General features: G+C 50.6%; 1 protein-coding gene across 2 annotated transcripts; it reads left to right on the top strand.

Moving 5' to 3' along the window:
- The first annotated feature begins 226 nt into the window (after positions 1-226).
- On the top strand, positions 227-7,748 carry LOC120833848 (uncharacterized). 2 transcript variants are annotated; one of them, XM_040201399.2, is made up of 7 exons: positions 227-2,071; positions 2,281-2,348; positions 2,547-2,775; positions 3,471-5,356; positions 5,599-5,811; positions 6,489-6,616; positions 6,720-7,748. In XM_040201399.2, exons 1-6 carry the CDS (start codon positions 1,732-1,734, stop codon positions 6,591-6,593), a joined length of 2,841 nt encoding a protein of 946 aa, XP_040057333.2. In that variant the 5' UTR covers positions 227-1,731; the 3' UTR covers positions 6,594-6,616; positions 6,720-7,748. The 2 variants fall into 2 exon arrangements, with proteins under 2 accessions (XP_040057333.2, XP_040057332.2); XM_040201398.2 differs by having other exon boundaries at positions 5,596-5,811.
- Positions 7,749-22,439: the final 14,691 nt, after the last annotated feature.

Genomic DNA, 22,439 nt, shown 5'->3' with positions numbered 1-22,439 from the left:
GAGAGGGTTAGAATGTATATTGAAAGTTTTGCCATAGAAATTGTAAACTGTTTGGAATGTCATCTATACTATTTACATAGTTGAGTAATTCAAACTTAGCGTAAAGCAGCTTTTTTCAACCCCGGGGATTCAGTAAACGGCAATATAAAGCATATAAATAAATACCTAAATCAAAAGCTCCAGAAACATTTGTAAAAGACAACAAATCAGCTTGATGGAATTTATGCGCAATTAAATGTGTTTTTAGATGAAATTGAAAATATTTGTTTCTTATACGCTGAGTGGAACAATGAGGGATGGTTCTGCCAAGATGAAGGCACTTTTAATTCCCACCTAAATTTGACAGGAAGCCAATAGGAACGTGGGTAATCACGAAGTAGAGAGGGTTAGAATGTGTTGAAAGTTTTGCCAAAGCAATTGTAAAATTAACAATATTTGAAGAGGGGAAAACATAAATAGATTAGTGACTAAAATCGGACATCATTTGATGCAGTTTATTCCAACTAAATAACGTCAGGTCCTTTTAGGCAGATAAAAACCGGCTTAACCTAATTTAGGAATATCCGTTTCATAATTGAGGAAAGAACATTGATCATGTTGATCTTGACTGCAGACAAGTGAAGCAACACTACTTCACTGGCGTGTGCGAACAACCTACCCTGCTACAACGGGAAGAACACTAACTTGAGTGGCAGCTCTGTCAGCCAATCACGCATCGTCTGGTAGGATCTCTTTAAAGCTTCTGCTAATGGCCTTTGTGTGAAGGCGGGGAGGACTCGTCTCGGTTAGGCTGCTGATTAGCAACAAACAGAAGGTTACGACTTTAGAAATTGGATCAAATTTAACCGCCGGACTGTCTTTACGGCGACCTAAGGCGACTACAAGGGTGTCGGATGTCTACACGGAGCTTGTTGTCTCGCTTTTTACCGGGAACCCGGTGGTGATTTGCAACATTTCGGGCTTATCGACGAGGCGAAGCCTCGCGTTTCGGGTCGTTCAAGTGGCGATGCCGAGCCCGTAGCTGCGTCATCATGCTGCTTCCGACTCGAGTTGTCGAAAAGAAATCTCAAGTTAACGCCGGAGGTGAAGCTGCGCGCCGTCACCCAGCGCCCGGAGGCCACTCCCGACCCCTGGAATAGATGGAAGACGAGCTGTCGGCGCGCGGGGTTTGCGGTGAACCCGTTTTGCGTGGTCTCCGTGAAAACCGGTTGACTTTACCGTAACGTCCCTCGGCGTTTGGTTGGCGCGATGCTTTCGGTATCTCAACGTCAGACAGTTTAACGCGTCTGTTGATGCTGCGTCGCGTAAGAACCCGCGCGATTTCTTTTCTTTTTTTTTAAACAAAATACGACCCAAATGCTAAAAAAAAAAGTGCAGCCGTATTTTTATTTTTTTTAATTAACAGACGTTAGTCACGGCCGTTGGGGCAGTGAGAAGCGATGCTCTCACTGACAGTTGCTGGGCACCGTCTGCGTTAGCGTCGCGTGGGCAAAGCTAGCCTTTGTGAGCCGTAATGAGAGACGTCGCGGTTCGTTTGAGCCCGTTTGCAGCCCCCCGCCCGGCTACCCGGAGTTGTTAGGTCGGTGCGTCTGCTGTCACCGGTATCAGGTCGGCCGGTGAAGTTTCGCCCTCGCGGCCCACACCGCTGTGACCCCCCCTCCCTTTGGGGGGGAAAGTGGATAAAAGTTTAAATCAGTTAACGTTAAATATAAAGTAATAATAATAATAATAATGGCCGGTATCTGCACTCACGTCGGTGCCAGTTACGCGAGCGCGGAGACGTTTTGTCCGTCCGAACCGTGGACGGATGGAGACCGGGCCGGAAGGATGGAGACAGCCGGGAACTCGGAAGGGCGTGGACCTCCCGCACGGCGCTCGCCCAACTTCGAGACGATAGACGGGCTGTTGTACCGCAAGAAGCTGGAACGGGGCTTCGTCAACTACCGGGAGGTTTTGGAGGAGGACCGGAGACAGGAGGCCCTCTCCACCTTTCACCGGCGGCGCCTCGGCCAGAGCCACCTGTCCCTGGAGGAGACCTATAAATGCGTGGCTGAGAACTACTGGTGGGAAGGTAAGAACTTCCGGTTTTTACGTCTGACGTCATTGAAGGAAAGTATGTTGTTGTTGTTGACCAACTGGTGACTGAGATGATTGTGTATCGTCGGGGGGGAGAGGCGTTTAAACCCCCCCCACACCGCAGTGATTGAATCAGTCATAGATTAAGACGTGTACTCGCACTGTTGTTCACGGCACCGTTGTTGTTTACCTTTTTCTTCACAGGTATGTACTTCCAGATCAGAGATTTTGTCCTGGGCTGTCTGGAATGCCAGCGCACTAAGAAAACAGAGGTATGTAGTAGGAGTCTGTGCTCCTCCTTACACTCTCAAACTTCAGAATTCTCTCGTATTTTTATCTGCATGTGACACTTTTTGTTTTGTCGCTTCCATTCTCACTTAGTCGCGCTCTCACACTTTCTCGGATTTCTCGCCTGTCCTGTATTCCTCTAACGATGTCTCTCTATCCGCCTCGCTGCGTTTGCCTCTCAGGAGCCGGGTGGCAGAGGATGCGTTACGAAGACGATGGTGTCGCACGGCGCCGACATGCTGAGCAAGCTGAGGGGTCAGCGGGAGGCGGGGCTGTTCTGCGACATCACGCTGCGGACAAACGGGCGATCCTACTCGGCCCACAGAGCCGTCCTGGCGGCCGTCAGCGACCACTTCCAGGAGATCTTCACAGAAATGGACTCCGGCATGAAGGCCGACATAGATCTCACCGGTAAGATTAGAGCGGCAAACTGATGAAAACGTTGCTCAGTGACATTCAAAGATATTTAGTTACCTTTACTTATTAGGAAGTTAAACATCCTTACGTTTGAGAAGCTGCTACCGGGCAGCGTTGGCCATTTGTCCTTGGATAGATTGAAAGAATTTTTTTTCCTGTCTTTGCATTGCTTGATGATGATGCATTAAACCAGAATAAGAAACAACGTTTCTGTGATGTCCTGTGATTTACGTGTTCAGGTTAGTGTAAACCGAATAATAACCTTGTTTATTTGGCATGTGCAGCTACATATTTTATTTATGCAACAACTTTCCTTGCCTGAATGCAAGCATTTGATTTAGATGCAATCCTGAATCATCTCATCTTCATTCAATCAATGGTCTCTAGGAAACAGCTGTGGATGATTCATACACTGGTCGCTCAAACGGGGGGGGGGGGACTGGCTGTACTTCTCAGCCACAGTCTGTCTTTTCATCTACACGTCTTTTGATCTGATGTGTGCCATCAGACAGGACAGAAGCAGGCTTTAACCAGTGGCCCTGATTAAAGCAGTCATTGTATTGCCCCCCCCCCAATGTCGTGTTTACACTTTGCTCCCACTCTCCTATCTGCTGTTTACACACAGCCATCTCACTCCCTGATTTGACTTGGGTTCAACACATATTAAAAGACTCCCTTTCTTCTCTCAGGTTTTAGGGAGGACAGCCTTCTGTCTCTGCTGGATTTCTCCTACTCCTCCACCCTGTGTGTTCGCCAGGAGGACCTACCCGAAGTCATCGCCATGGCCCGCCACCTGGGCATGTGGCCCGCGGTGGAGGCCTGCTCCGCTCTCATGAAGGAGCAGGAGAGGAAGCTCCGTCCTCGCGAGAACAACTGTGCCGGCCCATGTCGCGAACGTTGCTGCCAACGCAGGGAGGGCAAAAGGAAACGGGCCTTTGGGTTGGAGGACAATGTGAACAACGGCTTCTGTTTGCTGCTGGATCCGACCGACGAGTCTTTCCAAGGAGGCCCGAGGCGAAACCTGCGTCGGACGCCGAAAGCTCACAACGGTCTCCCTCTGAGTCCCTCGCACAGGATGAAGCTCATGGACTTTAAATCGCCCTCCTCCAAGAAAGCCAGCACGCCTCGACACGCCTCAGCCAACACGCAGTCCCAGAATTACTCGCGGATCTCCCCACCCAATTCCCGTCTCCTCCGCTCCACTCCCGGGGCAGCCAAAGAGCTCCAGCGATTGCTGCCCACACCGGAGAGTCCTCGCCGAAACCGGAGAGCCAACTCCGTCCCGCGGCTGCCACGCGTCGCAAAGACCGCCGCGTGCAGCCCCGTGCGGATAAAGCAGGAAGTGGTAGAGGTCGGAGAGGACGAGCAGGACAGCGCGAGAGCGCAGCAGAAGTACGAGCTGATGAGCGTCCTCGGGTTACAAAGGACCGCCCTGCTGCCCCGACCAGAGGATCTGATCGGCTGGAGACAGAAGAAACGACTGAGGAAGCTGAAGGCGAACAACTACTCGCTGACGAAGCGGCGGAAACCCCGCCCCGCCTCCCCGGTCCTCCCGTACGGGGCTCTGTCACTTACCCTTCCCCTGTGTGACCCCATTAACACTCACCTCCTCAGCAAGTCGGGGAAGACCAAGCCCGCCGTTCCAGTCGGCAAAGAGCAGGCGAAGGCAAAAAAGCCCAAGGGCACCCCGAGGAGGGTGCCTCCGAGTGACCGGAGCATGCGAAGTCATGGCGCCTTGCCCGACATGTTTCAACCGTTCTGCGGGCGGGAACTCAGGCGGTCGGTGAGGAAGGGCGACGGTGTCCACCACAACGCCCGGCTGCCCCGGCGACGCAGCGCCAAGAGGACTCCTGCGAGAAACCTGGTCAGGATCAAATCCGAACCGGTCGACTACTCCGTCTCAGGCTTCCCTATGTCATCCGACGGTCGCCGCGGCAACGCGCCCCACAGGTCACCGCCTCCGCCTGGGACACAAGCCAAAAGTCACGCCGTCAAAACGCCGCGGTACAACAGCAGCCGGCGGGCTCCGAAGACGAAGCTTGCGCGGAGCTCCGCAGTGGAGGGGGCCAAGACCTTGAAGTGTGAACCCGGGGAAGAGGGGATCGGGGTCTTGAACAGTGGGCTCCAGTTTTCAGAGCGTCCACATCCGGCGTCCATCTACAACAACCCTCTGTACAAAGTCATCAAAGAGGAGCCCGCAGACCCCGTGCCGGTTGGCGGACCCTTCTGCGATCCGCCCTCGCCGGACCTGGGCAAGCGGCAGAGCAAGCCCCCCATCAAACTGCTGGACTCTGGCTTTCTTTTCAGCTTCTGTCGGCCCGCGGGGGGCCTGAAGAAAGAGGAGGAGAGCGTTGACATCTGCCTGACGCGCTCGGTGTCACAAATCAGACAGAGATTCGGAGCAGAGGAGTCCCCACACAGGGCGCTGAGGGCCCGGGGGCCCACCGCCCCGCCCGCGGTGAAGGAGAGGATTGCGAGGCAAAGCAAGGTCCAGAGACCCCGGCAGAACTCCCGACACAGCACTCCTCAACTGGCCAAAGCTGTAGAGTCAAAGGCCACAAGGGCCGTGCCGAAGGTAGATTTGGATTGATTTGGAGGGGTATTTTATGAAGGTTACTGCAGTTTTTTAATTTTCTTGGGGAGCATAAAGCATCCAAGAACAACGTAGTTAAGGGCCGCAGTATTCTAAACAATCTGCTAGTTTTGATTGATCGTCTGTGCTCCTCTTTAACATTTGATGTCTACGACAGTATGCTAAATGTGAGTGGAAACACTTCATCCTGTGTCATTCCCCCCCCCCCCCCGCATCTCCAGCAGCAAGCAAATGCCCCTCCGAGCGGCAGGAGCCGTGTCTCGCTGGACGCTGTACAGCGAGCGAGGCTGAAGCAGCTCCGAGGGCCTCGCAGCCAAGTGCCCAAAGTCCCGAAGGCGACACATTCCTGTGCGCAGTGCTCGGCCTCCTACAAGGACTGTGACGCTCTCATCATGCATCGCCTCCGGCACATTGAGGGGAAGCACTGGCCGTGCCTGGTAAGCATATTTTGAGATTGTAAAGTAGCGTTTGGTAACCTTGGGTGCACGTGCCGCCATTGGCCAACGTCATACTATTTGCAGTTTATTTCATTTTCATTTTCCGCTGACTGGCAAATGGCGTTGCTTTTTTATCTAATTTCATTATTGCTGCAATAAATTAAATAAATTATTGCTGAAAATATATGATTTGTTAGGTCAATGATTTCAATTCAGATGTGGGCTTTTTCATAAGAATGGCAGTGCTCTTGCATATAGTTAGAATGTTCTGGTTATGGGAGAAGTTTTATTTTGTTTTTGTTTTTTATATTGCAATGCAATTTTCCTCTACAGATGGCCTAGAATTGCATATCGGTTGAAGATAAAAATGTTGATGCGGTGTCATAACTGACCTTCATGTTGATATGGCTCACTGATAAAAACGTGGCGCTTTATATCAAAAGGTTGTTGTTTATTTTCTATTTAATTTCTATTTGAATATCCCCGTAGTATAATCTAGTTCAGTCATTACTAGTTACAATATTTTTAAATGCATGAATTTTCATTGACAGGATTATTGCGCGTAATAGCACTTGCCTGAAAATACCAGCCACTTGCAGGCCGTGGCCGCGCTGCTGTGTTTGTAACGTCTGTGTTTGTGTGCGTGCTGTTGACCCTTCGTTGTACCCTCTGTGCAGCTCTGCAGTAAGACGTTCTTCCGACTGAGGAATGTACGGAACCACATCCACACCCATGACCCCAAGTTGTACAAATGTCGGAGCTGCATTGCTGCTGGCTCCTGAGGCAGCTAAACTGCGAGGCCGAGGTGAGCGAAAGTGACTAAATAGCTAAAAGTGCTGTAGAAAAATATATATTTGTGTTGTGATGGAGTGTGCTGATTGTGTCTGTTTCTTAACACTATCTTCCAGGGTGAAGGCTTTTCGGCGTGTGGCACCAGCAAACGGGCTGTGGCCGGAGGCACATGATCGATGAGCAGCTTGTACATAATGCATCTGTCACACACAGAACACACACACACAGAGCACACACACACAGAGCACAACAGACTGTGGAAAGGCATAATTCCGATAGAATACCGATTTCTAATCATTGCTGTTGCCAATGATTGCTAACGTTAAATAACCAAACCAAGGTTCGCTGGTCCGGTTTGCGTTTCCGTAGCAACAGAAGGTTAAACTTGAACATTACACTCAGGGGGTGGGAGAAGGTGATGCCACGGTATAAAGTGATTTTAACGTGCGTCAAATGAAATGTAAAGTGATTGTTATAACTATTACTGCTACTTATTGTTATTATTTTTGTATGTATAGATGCATTTTGAGTGCACTTATATAATAGCTTACGTTGTTAACCTAAGAAGAGGGGGTCGACGGTTTGGAGGTCTTGGCGGGTGAACTTGACGTGATGGAAGTTTTGGAGGGAATACTTGAAGTTAGGGGTGAAAGGGGTGGGGGGGGTCCTAGGAGAGAGAGAGACTGTCCTTCTTGGGTGTTTCATTGGGTCTTTGTGCTTTTTGGTGTGCTAACTTTAAAAGCATCTTGAACAGTCCGTCCCTCCTTGCGTATTTATCTCACTTATCTCTCATGGTCTGTGAGTCGGAGACTCACTCCGGGCTGGTGTGGTGACACCACTGCATGTGTATTTGCAGGCCATTTGTGGTCCACTGTCTTTTCTAAGGCTGCCAATTTTAAAAAAAGGGGAAATGATCTTGGTTTTAATGTGGAATTCTGACTAGTAATCTGCAAATGTGTCACAACAGATTGATCGCTTCCACTTTGATCCAAGAAAAGACACTTCTTGTTCCACTCAAATGTCCCCTTCTGAATCAATGCAATGCGTACACATTAAAGAGATATTTAAGTTTCACAAATTGATTTTAGAAATAAATGAGCTGTCTATTGCTATCTGTTAAACGGAATAAATTTTTGCCTTTCGTTTTTCTGGCTTTGACATGTTTAATTGAGAGGAATAAAGGGCCGTGTGCAGTGCACTGTCATGGAGCAAAACATTGAGATTCCATCCCTGACGAAAATATAATTGTTGAAAAATAACTTTCAGGAGATTATTCTATTCTATTATTCTGGGAGGGAAATACAAATATATCAAATGTCCACGATGAATAGCTTCATGCATGTATTTCTACTTTGCATCCTTTTTCACTGATTCATCTGCAGCGAAAATAAAGGTTGTATTATTACGAGTGCAGCAAGACAAGCTGAAGACGTACTGACTCATGTTCAACCGATTTAATAAGAAGCCCTGATGAGCCCTCTGAACGCATTAAACCATTACACCGAGGAATTCAAACAGAAAATGTTCATGGACAGGTGAGAGCAACTAACATTTAGATGCTTGCGAAATAAAAATGTCACAATTGTTATAAAAAAATATTCAAAACATAAAATTGGGCATTAATTCACAAAACCTGTAACTAAAACATAACATATTTGAAAATAGCAATTTAAGTGATTCAATAAAAATCCAAATATATTAAATTATGTGTTATACTTCAAATGTATTACAGTAGCACATGTAAATCACATGAGCAGAGAAACAAGAGTTTTTTGATAATTTCAAAACAATTAATTTTTTTCCCCCCTCATGCACTTTGCTGCACACTACAAGTAGAGACATGGTATTTATTCTCAGTCAGTTCACAACATGTCTTGGTCCTGGAGAGAACACTCTGCAGGGTACAGGTACCAGACCAATCATGCTGAGGGGTCTCAGCAGGGGGTAAGCAAAGGCCCCACGACCTGTGGGCGCTGGTCGAAGTGCGGGCTGCACAGACTGCCGTGGCGGTCGTAGGCAGCATCAAGAGATTTTTGTCGAATATGGGGGTCTCGAGTAGGCACTTCTCTTTCCCTTCCTCTTTAGAATCAACATGGAGGGCCAGCTCATGGGCACCCTGACGGGCCTCCAGAACGTCTTCACTCGAAATGACGAGGTGCGGCAGAGGGCCATGGAGACCAAGAGCCACCAGGCCCCCTCCTCTCTGGGGGTTGTGAGGAGGGCCGTGCGGACCAACCCCTTTTGCAATGGCACGTTGGTGGTGGTGTTCCTGCAGTTTGGGTGCCTCCTCCCTCACCACCGGGCAGACGATGACCCTCTACGCCAGGTATTCCGGAGAGAGGCGGGTTAGGGCGCTAAGCCAATGCTCGAGGGGGTCGTCGACCTCGAGGGGGAGATCCTCGCGCTGACCTGCATGGCCTCAGGTAGCCCAGCCCAGGGGCTTTGTGGATCGGCCGACGGCCGGATCTGGGTCCATCTCCGACACTGCCGTCGCCCCTGGGGCCACCTCCACCTTGGAAAGGATGACGAAAAAGAGAGGCTGGAGCTGTTGGACCTCCTGCGAGGCGTGGGCTTGGCTTCTGTTTGGATCACATTCACCCAGTAGAGCATTTTGAGAGTGACGTCCATGAGGTCATCCTTGATGTGGTTGACTATGTTTTAGTAGTCCGAGCTGCACATCCTGCACAGGGAGCTCAGGCGGCCTGCTCTTCTCCGGCAGCAGTTGGAAGCAGCACTCTGGCGCCCTCCCTCGGCCTCTCGCCGGAATACCTCCGGAGGCTGAAGACCTCGGCCACAGCGGCGTAGACGGTCACCGTCTGCCCGGTGGTGAGGGAGGAGGCACCCAAACTGCAGGAACACCACCAATGTGCCATTGCAAAAGGGGTTGGTCCGCTCGGCCTCCTCACAACCCACAGAGAGCAGGGGGCCTGGTGGCTCTTGGTCTCCATGGCCCTCTGCCGCACCTCGTCATTTCGAGTGAAGACGTTCTGGAGGCCCATCAGGGTGCCCATGAGCTGGCCCTCCATGTTGATTCCAAAGAGGAAGGGGAAAGAGAGGGGAAAGTGCCTACTCAAGACCCCCACATTCAACAAAAATCTCTTGATGCTGCCCATAACCGCCACGGCGGTCTGGGCAGCCCCCTTTTGGCGGGGCAGCCACCGCCGCCGGTACCCCTGCGGAGAGTTCTGTTGGGGAGGCGGCGCAGCATGGTAGGTCTGGTACCTGTTGTGCCCTGCAGAGTGTTCTCTCCTGGACCTAGACCTGTTGTGAATTGACTGAGAATAAATCCCATGGCTCAATTTATAGTGTGGCAAGGAGCACAAGGCCCGCCCCTTGTCAGCCCATCGAGGCCCGCCCCTTGTCGGCCCATCGAGGCCCGCCCCTTGTCGGCCCATTGACGCCCGCCCCTTGTCGGCCCATTGACGCCCGCCCCTTGTCGGCCCATTGCCGCCCGCCCCTTGTCGGCCCATCGAGGCCCGCCCCTTGTCGGCCCATTGCCGCCCGCCCCTTGTCGGCCCATTGATGCCCGCCCCTTGTCGGCCCATTGCCGCCCGCCCCTTGTCGGCCCATTGCCGCCCGCCCCTTGTCGGCCCATTGCCGCCCGCCCCTTGTCGGCCCATCGAGGCCCGCCCCTTGTCGGCCCATCGACGCCCGCCCCTTGTCGGCCCATTGCCGCCCGCCCCTTGTCTGCCCATTGACGCCCGCCCCTTGTCGGCCCATTGATGCCCGCCCCTTGTCGGCCCATTGCCGCCCGCCCCTTGTCGGCCCATTGCCGCCCGCCCCTTGTCGGCCCATTGCCGCCCGCCCCTTGTCGGCCCATCGAGGCCCGCCCCTTGTCGGCCCATCGACGCCCGCCCCTTGTCGGCCCATTGACGCCCGCCCCTTGTCGGCCCATTGCCGCCCGCCCCTTGTCGGCCCATTGACGCCCGCCCCTTGTCGGCCCATCGAGGACCGCCCCTTGTCGGCCCGCCCCTTGATGGCCCATCGAGGCCCGCCCCTTGTCGGCCTATCGAGGCCCGCCCCTTGTCGGCCCATTGAGGCCCGCCCCTTGTCGGCCCATCGATGCCCGCCCTTTTTTGGCCCATCGAGGCCCGCCCCTTGTCGGCCCGCCCCTTGATGGCCCATCGAGGCCCGCCCCTCGATGGCCCAGCGAAGGGCGTGGTTTAGTAAACTCCTCCCCCTCGCGACTTATCCGCCCCTTGTCGGCCCATCGAGGCCCGCCCCTTGTCGGCCCATCGACGCCCGCCCCTTGTCGGCCCATTGACGCCCGCCCCTTGTCGGCCCATCGAGGACCGCCCCTTGTCGGCCCGCCCCTTGTCGGCCTATCGAGGCCCGCCCCTTGTCGGCCCATTGAGGCCCGCCCCTTGTCGGCCCATCGAAGCCCGCCCTTTTTTGGCCCATCGAGGCCCGCCCCTTGTCGGCCCGCCCCTTGATGGCCCATCGAGGCCCGCCCCTCGATGGCCCAGCGAAGGGCGTGGTTTAGTAAACTCCTCCCCCTCGTGACTTATCCGCCCCTTGCGACTCAGGAGTGGTTTAGTCAATTCCTCCTCCTGAGTTTCATAGGAGGATCTTAGTGGAACGTATTGGAGAATATAAGGCCTTGCGGTTTATGTAAGCGCACACATTGAGCACCGGCACGAACAGCTGCTTAAGCAGCGAAGGGGAGGCTGGGAGGGCCAGGAGGTCCCGTTTTCCCCCCCACCCCCGCTTCAAAGCGCCACAAGGAGGAGGAGGGCCCCTGGAACCCCCACGGGCATCGCTGGAGCGGTCCTCGGGAGAGGAGAGAGGACTGAACTGTGGAGGAAAGAGGGAGTTTCGTTGCTTGTTCAATGAAATAGCATATGTATATATATATATATATATACATATAATCTTATTATTAGCTTGTACCTATCATTTTTGATCAGTTTGGTGTTATAGACTGCTTAATTGTTCAGATAGTGTCGGTTATCTAGTTAATAAGTAAAACATGTAATTTTACAGTAATGTGTAACGTGTATACTTGTCTGTTACATGATGTTTTGTTCTGTGCCTTTAACTGTGTGAGTGGGGTTGGGTGCTTGTTTCTCGGTTCACAGGTGTGCGGTGCTGGTTGGCTGTTGGCGAGGAGGTGTGGCCGGTGAAGACCTGGGGTGTAATGAGCTGGTGGCCTATATAAACCAGCCTGGTTGTTGTAGAGAGGAAAGAAAAAAGAAAAAAAAATAGAAAGAAAGGAGAGAGAGGCCTTGTGTTTTGTATGGCCTGTCAAAGACTTTGTTTTGAATCCGGTCGGGTGAGAACCCGTTGTGCTCTACCTGAGTTCTGGAGAAGGGGTAGGTAGTTCTGCCCACGGGTGTACATTTGCATCACGTAGTTAAATCTTTGTTACACACACTCCTCCCTTCTTTGGTTGTGTGTGTGTACTTTTTTGTGTTCTGACTACTAAATGTCCCACAAGGACCAAAAGTGTGTTTCGGGTGTCATGCCTCTTTATTTTTGGTTGGCTGCACCCCACACCACTTCACCATCCACCGCTGGTTACAATGGGTGCGCAAGTACAGGCGTTTACGTTCCCCACCTCCAAAGAGCTCCAACTGAGGTGGAAACGTAACATTGTCCTTTCTGTGTTTGGAGCCCAGATTGACAATCCATTAAGCTGGTAAATTGGTTTTTTTTGGCCGGATGGCCTAGAATTAGATATTGGTTGTAGATAAAAATGTTGCTTCGGTTCACTGATTACCAAGAAAATAAAAACACATCGCTTCATATCATTTTTGCCTTTTTATATCTTGTTTTTCTGGCTTTAATTACATTGGATGTCATTTAGATGTTGTTTTTATCAAAGCGACTTACAATAAGTGCATTTCAACCATAAGAATACAGACACAGAAGAACAACAAACAAGAATTCTGGGTGGGAAATAAAAATATTATATAATCACTTAACGATGATGCGGTGCAAACCTACTCCTGATGCAGTGGCTTGCTGGTTTTGGAATAGTTGAAGTAAAGCATAAAATATTTGAAAATAACAGTTTAAATGCTTCAATCTGAATTGAATCTGAATCCAAATATATTTCATATGATGTATAAATATATAGGTGTGTGGCACTATACATCAAACGCATTAAAGCGGCAGAGGGCAGAGGAAGAACGTAACGAGCCACATTTGCATTTTGTCCCAATCTCATAAATTTTTGCACAAGAAAACCCTGAAGGATGGAGCAGCCTGGAAAGAAAAAAATAGCATCGTTAAAAAGGAAAATCTATAAAGCAAAAGCTATACATTCGGGATAAATCTGAACGAATGCTGACACACTGGTTGTGGTTGGAGAGGATTTGACGTGCTGTCAGCACAGAGGAGCGTCGGCTGAATGGAGCCGCCGGCTGAATGCTCCTCAGCCGCTGTGCGCTCACTGTTGATCCCGGCTGCCTCTATGCGGGCAAATGTAAATCCTGATCCATGAATGAATGTAAAGGAGACAACATGGTTTTCATGTGAAGTTCACAACAGCAGTCCCTTTTCATTTACATTTTCATTTCATTTTTGTGCGTATAAAAAAATTGAAATCCGAGCAGTGCTGGTTTTTCCCTGATCACTGTTATGCCCTGCTGATGAGCACATCAGAATATAATTTGCATGTAAGGCTTCAAAAGAAATTTCCAAAGAAAACATACCAGCTTTCTAGATAACTCTTGCATGCACCGCAATGCATTGTGGCAGCAAAGAACAGAATGCAAATTACAAATTATTTAAATTGGGTTGCATAGAGCGCGTGAGATTGTATTCACAGCATTTCCATAAACAAGCCTAATAATTTCTCTCCCTCCTTTCTTTCCCCGACTTTGAGCGCCAGCACCGAGGACACATGTTGAAACTTCATCACTTCAAGCAGCTGAATTTAGCTCTTGCACAAGAGGATAAAGAGAATATTTCAGCAGAGAAATCTCAGTGAGCTCTTTGCTGTCAAAGCCGACAGACGGAGGACTTAATCACTCCATATTACACTCAGCAAAACACTGATCCGCTTCTTTTTGTGTATTCAGGTTTCATTAACAATACATCTCAACCAAAACACACGGTTACTTCTGCTTCTTATGTGACGTCGGCAGGAAGTAGATTAAAGGCCGTTTTGCTGTGATCTTGCAGGTGGTTTGAACCGGGGCCTGTTCTTTGGAGCGGTCAGTGCCGTGACCTGACACTAGGTGGCAGACTGCACTAGCCTGCAACAACGGCTGCTTGGTAACAATCAGACTTAAATACGATCCATATGAACCCCCCTACCGCCGGTGTGGTGTGTGGCTGAGAGCGAGGGGCACGATTCAAAACTGCAAGTTGACTAGAGAGCTCCAAAGATGTGATCGTTTTATCACCAGGACTTCTGACTAAGCATACGAAACCTTACGTTGAAATATCCATAGAACTGTGCGTCGGTCTTGAAGGTTAACGATTGTGGTCTGAGCACTTTTGCCTCGCATTGGCTCACCGGGAAAGACCCAGTCTGTAAAATGTGGCTGAATAAACTGCCTGTGGTTCGGGAAGTCCTCCTGCGACAAAACTCTTATGTGATGAAGATCCCGACTAACAATAACACAGTGCGGGTGTTTTCAATTAATGATTCCAAAAGGTCAAAAAGAAAGCATAGTAAAATACACACATGTGTGTTGTCTGTTTGAGCCGGTCGTAGAGTGGAACACACACTGCAGCATTATTCAGGGGCCTCGGAGGACTCTTTCGGAGCCACTATGAGAGGGCCTACTGAGGTTACCCTCGTCCCACCAGCCACATGGAGGCTTATGTGAGTTTAGGGAGCCATGGAGGGTACGCCCAGGAACAGCTGACAATTTATGCTAGTGGGGCCCCCACATTCTCAGAGAGAGAGAGTGGGGAGAAGAGGGGGGAAATGGGGGTAGAAGGAGAGATGAGGAAAAATAAGGGGGGTGGGGGTCGGAGTGTGCGGAAAGAGTAAGAAGTAGGGAGCACGGCAGACCTGGGCTCAAGGGGTGAAGGGAAGAGAGCGGAGGCAGAAGAAAGAGAGAGAGAGAGAGAGAGAGAGAGGGGGGGGGGGGTAGATGGGGGGAAAAAGGGAGGCTGTCTTGTTTGTAGCTTGTCAGCAATTGCTTGAGACAAGCTTCCCCTCCATGTGTGAAAGCTACTTGGCAGGAATGCTTGGGCTGTACCAAGTGTGGCCCGGCGAGAGGGGTGTTCCACAGGAGGCCAATGTGTGGCTGAAGTAATCCTTCGGCGGTGGCGGCTCTTTGATGTTGTATCTTTGTTGATGTGTGTGTGTGTGCGTGTGTGTGTGTAGGGAGAGGGAGGGAGCGGCGGTGTGTGGGTGTGAATGGGGCTGGAGAGAGAGTGTTCTCTATGGATATGTGCTCTCTCTCCCCAGCAGCAACAAAAGAGAGGGAATGAGACACCCCCCCTCTCTCCTGCCCCTCCAGCTCTCAAGAGAAAGAAACCAAAAAAAAAAAGAAAGAAAAAAGGGAAAGAAGATGATGAAACCTGAAGTGGTCCTGCGGTGTGAATTGCGCGCGTGTTAGAGCGCGCGCGCACACACGCGGATGCTCCTGTTTGCGTCCACCTATTTGTGTGCGTGTCCCTACGTGCATGCCAGTGTGAATAGCTTCTCCAATTTAATCTGTTTACTAACAATCTGTGTGTATCCCGTCTGTGCTATTTCTGCGCGTGTGTGTGTGTGTGTGTGTGTGTGTGTGTGTGTTGAGCCCGGACCGTGGGTGTGTTTTTTCTGCATGCAGTCGTCTCTGTGTGTTTGAGTGTGGCCATGTTATGTGTCTTGTCCCCAGTAGAGGCTGTTATTGTCCTAAGAATATATATATATATATATATATATTTGTGTGTCTGTGTGTCTGCAGGTCAATCTCCAGTAGCCTGTTGCTTTCTGCTTCGGCTCTCCGCTCTGCGTCCGGAGGAGTGCAGACTCAGATGGATTCTTGCAGGAATCCTCGTCTCTGGCTTCCGTATTCCCACTGAGGCTGCTGAACAAACACACACACACACACACACGCGCACACATTTCTGCTGCTTCCCCGACACAAAGAGGAATATTTTACAGACTAAACTGCTTTTGATGCCGAACACACACTGTGTAGTTCATTTCTTCTCAAAAACATTCTATTCTAAATAACTACAAACTCCTCATCTATTCCCCCCCCCCCCCCCAAAAAAATAACCTCTGTCTCTCATATTCTTACAAATGCTCACTCTGCTGTTGGCAGTCCCAGGGTTTTATTTCCACACTCATCCTTTGTGTGGAAAAGCAGTGAAGTTTGAGAACGTCCAGTCAGCAGCAGCAGGCTACTGAAAGGGCAGCAGCTTCTGTGTTACACAACCGAAGGCTCCTCTCATCCCCTCACCCCTGCTCATCATCTGTTTCCAGGCTCGTGGTAAAAGAAAAGGGAGGAACGGAGGCCAAGAAACGGGATGCAATTTTAAATGAATTAGGCCGTGAATAATTTTCAGGATGTCAAAATGTATTGGGGTGAAGGGGTTTATGTAATTGGAGCACTTGGTTCGCTGGTATACAGCTTAAGAGAGGCAATTCTTTATTAGGACTCAAACACACACACACACACACATACACAGGCAGCTCCCTTCGTGCACATCGGTGGACTCGCACGTTCGACTTGCGTGCACACACGTCGGTTCACACCAACGCTCACACCTGAGTGATGCGGCTGATGAACTCGCCGGTGCTGACCTCATTTACATGTCGCCTTGAGGAGGTGTAGAGCGCAGGGGGACAAGGCCAAAGCAAGGGAGGAGGGGGAAATGGTGTAGAGGAAAGGGGAGAGGGGGACGGGAGAGGACAGATATTGAGACAGAGGAGAAGAGAAAGACTGAGGAGAAAAACGGGAGGCACGGAGTGAAGAGAAGAAAGGGGAGATAAGAGAGAGGTGAGGAAAGGAGAGAGAGTGAAAGGTTACTGGAGAAGTTATGATAAAAGAAGAGCTGTGCAATGTAACGTGAAATGAAGGGAAGGAAAGGTGAGGTCAGGGAGGGAGAGAGGAGAGGGTGACAGGAAGAAGAGTAAAAGAATTAAAGAAAAATGAAGGGCAGGTACGGCAAAAAAAAAGAGGGAGGGAAGGATGCGGAAACAGGGCAGGAGAACGAGGAAGAGAGGGAGGAGGTTTGGGGAGGAGAAGGAGATGGGGGAGTAAAAGGGTACATGAAAGACGGGGAAAGTTGAAAGGTAAAGGGGACAGAGGAAATGAATGAAGACCGTGGTGGAGGAAGGCAGGGATGGAGAGAGGGGTGGCTGGGGGCGGCGGGGGGAGGGGGTGGAGGCTGGCGGAGGAAGGAGGGAGGGAGCGAGCGAGTGAGCAAAAGGAAAGGGAGGAGGGTTGATCTCTGGGGTTTGAAGCACATTAGTATTCATGGGGAAGAGGAGGCCACAGACAGCAGAGAAACAGAGGGACCAGACTGAGTGCAGCACACACACTAACACACACGTACACATAAACACGCTCACACGTCCCTCCGTGTAGCCTACGTGCCCCCCCCCCCCCCCCCCCCCCCCCCCACACACACACACACACAGCCTTGTGTAAACCATTCCTTGTGTTGAAAGCGCAGACAATTGCGCTCCATCTTGTCTATTACCTCCAGGTCGCGCACGTTACGGCGCACACACAAATCCGACAATCCCCTCCAGAGACAATTTAGCGGTTTGAGGCCTCCGAAACCACACGCACCCCCCCGCTGGCCTCGGATCGAATCCCGCTTCAGAAGCATCTCTCCTGTGCCCCCCCCACACCCCTCCGCCCTCCCCGTTCGCATCCAATTCCTCCCTCCTGTTCTGTCAATAAGAGCAGAACACGCTGCGGGGCCACAGGTCTCCTTTTAAGAGGAAGAAGGGGCCTCGACCGCCTTGCAGAAGCTGGCGAGAGGAGCGGCGGAGGTGCAGGTGACTCATTTCACCGTGGGAGACGAGGGCCGGACTCAGCCGGGCTCCGGGGGAAAAGGTGGAAGACATCCGACCGTGGCGGAGGCCACTCCAAGGCAGGAGGCGAGCAGAGAGAGAGAGAGAGACAGAGAGGGGGGAAGAGGAGGTGGAAGGAGAAACGGCAACACTCTGGTGTTCTATTCTTAGTCTCTTCTCCTCAGAACGAGTGTAGGTGTGTGTGTGGGAGCATGTGTGGGCAGGCAGGTGGTGTACAGCTGACAGTTGATTTGCTGTGACACCAGACACACTGGCTGCCTTGGACTCCCATGGCCTAGATATCAGTCTCCTGGAACCCCCTCACACACACACACACACACACACACACACACACAATTAATCACATGCACACACTCATCTGTGTCACCCTCCTTCTTTCTCTTTTCGCCCCCTCCCCTTTCTCTCTTTCTACATATTACTTCCTGACTGGGAAGCAGGTGGGCTCCACTGGGTGTCCTTAAGGGTTCAGACAAAAAAAGATGGCCTAGTAAAAATAACACCAACAGCAAGACAGAAGAGCCCGAGAAAGAAAAAGGGAGCTTGGGACGGTAGAACGGAGACAAACAGGGTGAGAGGGAGAGACAAAAAGAAGAGAAAGAGAGGAGAGTGCAGAGTGCCGATGGAGGAGTGAGAGGGAAGAAGAGATCCCATCATGTAAACAGTCTGAAGCACTGCATAGAGATGGAGGAGGCTGTTGCCATGGCGGCAGAGGCTGCATCCTTTTGTTAAAGATGTCACTCAGGGGGAATCAGGGCTAATGAGGAAGGACTTTGCGCCTGCTCGTGGGCGCGCGTACAGCCGATGTGTATCCGGGCAACGCGCTCTGCCGGTATTCTTACGTGTGGAGGTGTAATGGTTCTCACTCAAGGAAACTATCAAATATATGGAGGATGAGAGAAGGACAAGAAAAAGGCTCGAGAGCGGTGGGATGAGCGGGGAATTAAAAATAGAGAGCTGGAGTCAAGCAGGGGTTACACAGGCCATGTGGAGAAAAGTCAATGTCATCGGTGAGAAGGGCGGCGAGGCAGTGAACTGTGTGCGCGCGCTGGTGTGCGTTTGTGTGTCAGCGTGCCCGAGTGAACTATTGAGACCAGCGATGCGTGTGTGTGGTTTGGTGTGTCGCCGTGATGCGTAGGTGGCTTGTTCTCTCAGCTCTTCATCTCGCTGCAAATTAGTGAAGAATCAAAGGGAAACAGGTTTCATTTAATCCCCCCCTCCCTCCCCTCCACAACCCCCCCCCCCCTCTCTCCGTCTTTCTTTCTTTTTCTCCTTTCCCTCTCTTGCCTCTTCGTCCTCTGCAAACAGCCTTGAGCCTCCCACAGAGTGAACGCAGACATCTGCCTGCACGTTCTCTTTCTCTCTCTCTCTCTCTCTCTCTCTAACTCCCTTTCTATCTTGAAAACATCACACAAACACGCACACACACGCACGCACACACACACGCACACACATATTTGTTTTGCTGTCAGCACCGTCATCAAAGAGTGAGAGAGATCTTCGCGCCATTCTTCCATTCTACTCCATTTCCCTCCCCTCGCTCGTTCTTCCCTTCTGTTCCTCTCCTCCGTCTCTCGCTCTCTTCCCCCCTGATCTTCCTCTCGTTTCCCTCCCCTCCTCTGCCTTTATAGACAGGGATAAATAATTTGATCTGGAGGGTTTTGAAATTCCACCACTCTGGAAGGCATGACGTTAATCTTTTATTATCATTCTTCCTCTCCCATTCTCTTCCATTTATTTTTCCTTATCTCTCTAACAGACCCCCCCCCCCCCCCCCCCCCACCTATCACACCTCTCCCCTCCCTCCCCCCCTCCCAGCCCGTCCTTGCAGTATTCTAATGATTCATATTTCACATCCACTGCCTTTTCATTTAGCCTGTCTACACCGCTTCAGCGACAGCTACTCACAATCTTAATTGACTGAGGAGATGGAGCGCCTGGGAGGGCGGCAGAGGTAGAGCCACCGCGCAACCCCCCACTGTACACAACCAAGCGCACACGTGTGAGGGGTGAAAGGGAGAAGGACGCGAGCACACATTCACCCTCTCCACCGCCCACATATTTGGACAAAAACACTCCAACGCATGGGCAGGCATGTAGATTTCCCCTCTGTGGTAATTAAGCCGTCGATGTCTCTCGGGGGGTCAAGGGAGTGACGCAGGAGAGCGGAGCAGAAATGATGATGTGAAGGAAAGGATGCTCGGATGAGGAGAAATGAAAGGACCCACTCCCTCCCTTCCTCACCTCACCTCTCTCCTCCTCTCTCTGTCTCTGCATCCCCACCCACCCACCCACCCACACCCGCCCTCCCGCCCTCGCAACCCATCTCTCTGTCTGTCTGTGCCTCTCTTTGATCTCAGCCTCTGTCCCACACTGCATATTAAGATGCCCGGGCCCCTGTTTGGTATTCTGAGGCGGGCACCAGGATGCCAGTCTCCATATCCTCCACTCGCTGCTCTCTGAAAGAGAGCAAAAAACCCCTCTGTCTGTCTCAAGATGCTTATCCCGCTAAATGGGTCTGAAATAGCTGGAGAACAGGGCGGGGGAGCGGCGGTGGCGGCCGGGTGGAGGAGAAGAGATGCGCGGAGGGTGGGGAGACGGGCTGTAAGGGGATGTATTAGACACATCACAGACGGTTGGTGGTGGGGGAGGCGGAGGGGGGAGAGCGGGAAGGGAGGCATGGTGTGGGAAGGAGAAGCAGAGCAATGGGGCTGATTTTAGCTGAGAGGATAATTAAACGCTATTATCACAATGGAGCAGTAATAAAGCTCGCCGGTACACAGAGAAGCCAGCCCTCCCATGTTTGCCTCACCAAAAAGAGGGAGGAAGGAATGAGAGAGGAGGGAGGGAGAGGAGAGGGAAGCACAGATTAATAGGCGGAGGAAGAGCAAGGGAAGCGGAGTGAGAAAGACAGGGAGGCGCGGAGGGGGGAGACAGAGGGAGAGAGACGGTAAAATTGGCAAACAGAATTAGAATGGGAGAGTGAGTGGGAGAGTTTAGTGGCGGGGTGATTTCTCAGTGTTTGGGATTAGCACGGCTCTCTCTCTCTCTCTTACGTATATACATATCTCCCCTTTTTCTTTCGCTCCTTTTCCTTCTATAAGCCCTGGGGACGGCACAGCTTTAGTTAAACTGCTCTATTAAACGGCGCCTGCTGAGAAAATCAAATTATAACTTCCTTTAATCAGCGAGTATCAGTGGCCCACACAGGAGCAGCCGGCTCTGACAGCACACACAGAGAGAGAGAGAGGGAGAAAGAGAGAGAGAGAGAGAGAGAGAAAAGGAGACTGTGACTGGAGACCTGAGGGAGGCCAATATGAACCTGTCTCCCGTCTGCTTTGGTTCCCATGGCAACAAGATAGAGTGCGGGTGAATATGGGTTGTGGAATGTCTGCATCTATCGCTTCCTCTCCGTAAGCATTCATACACACAGATAGCAGAGAGGAGGAGGACACACTCAGCGACCCGGGGTGCCTCTCTGTTTGGGTGCCGTTTGAAGGTGGGTGTGCACACTCATAACTATTGTCATCCGTGTCCCCGATGCGTCCCTGAGAGACCCCCGTGTATTTACTCAGGTACTGTGGTCCTGAGTGTGCCATTATTGAGGTACTTGAACTTTACTTGAGTACTTCAATTTTCTTCTACTTACTACTTTTATTTATTCAGGGGGAAATGTTCTTCTCTTTATTGCACCACATTAATTCAACCGTTGGGCTTACTTGAAGATTAAGATGTTACAATAAGAAGCATGTAGGATAAGATCATGAAATATTCAATGCATATTTGTATTAAACCAGTGCTTTGCAACCATTTTTGGCTTGTGACCTCTAGCAGACAAACGTGTTTACCTGGGGCCCCTTGTTACATATCCGACAGTTATTATTACTACATTGCATCACCGATATGTGATGCACACTAATGCCATGCATGAATCTTGGTCCGCACGCCCGGTCAGTCGTAACGCTTGAGTTCAGCGCAGGGCGGGTCTTGTCAAGGATTGCAGTGGGATCAAAATAACTCGGCTATGAGGCGGGCAAACAAACTGGATTATAGAGATTAGCATGCATTAAAAAAAAACAGTGAATTGTTAAACATGAACAACAAGAACATCTCTCAGTGGTCCGTGTGCAGCTTTGGTTTATCCAGCCAGCGAGTATTTGAGACACACACGCGGTTAAGTGACCCTGACTACTGCTAACGTCAGCGCACTAACACACGCTGACTGCAATCAGGCGCCCTGCAGGATCGGACACGCCGTCAGCCACCTCTGTCACAGCCACCATTTTAACACAATTTATGAACCAGGTTTACTCTATAATGTTGCATTAAACAAATATTAATATCCAAACATTACAGTACGCAAGCACTGTTGCTAATACCATCTCTGGCAGCTAGCTGTTTATCTATCTTATATAACAGAAGCCAGTTAGTGACGTAATAACTGGTGAGTATTGAATAACAATATATTTCAGTGAAAAACATAATGTTAGTATCAAAAACGTTCAATGTTTCCTCATTAGGTAGAGAATGGCATTACATCTGTTAATGCCAATTTGTTGTAAATAAATGTAGATTCTAGGGTAACGGGTTGAGGACGTATATCAGTTATTAATAGTTTCTACCAAAGAGAAGTTTCCCCTTGACTACTGAAATGGCTCATTTAAACAACTGTTTGATGCCTGATAACAGACGCCTGCCTTTTCTCCTTTCCCTCTTATCAATCACAACACTAAACCCCAAATCCTAAATTGGGAACCACTGGACTGAATAAGTAGTTTGAAGTAGGCCCACCTTAACCAGCTGCAACACTAACATGTCAAAACACATCGATGTGTCTGTAATATAATCAAGTATATGGCAATATATCAATCTGGACTAATTATATTAAGCTATAAAC

This window comes from Gasterosteus aculeatus, chromosome 16 (assembly GCF_964276395.1).
Source record: "Gasterosteus aculeatus chromosome 16, fGasAcu3.hap1.1, whole genome shotgun sequence".
Lineage (NCBI taxonomy): Eukaryota > Metazoa > Chordata > Actinopteri > Perciformes > Gasterosteidae > Gasterosteus > Gasterosteus aculeatus.
This window is presented reverse-complemented; position numbering and strand designations above follow the sequence as displayed.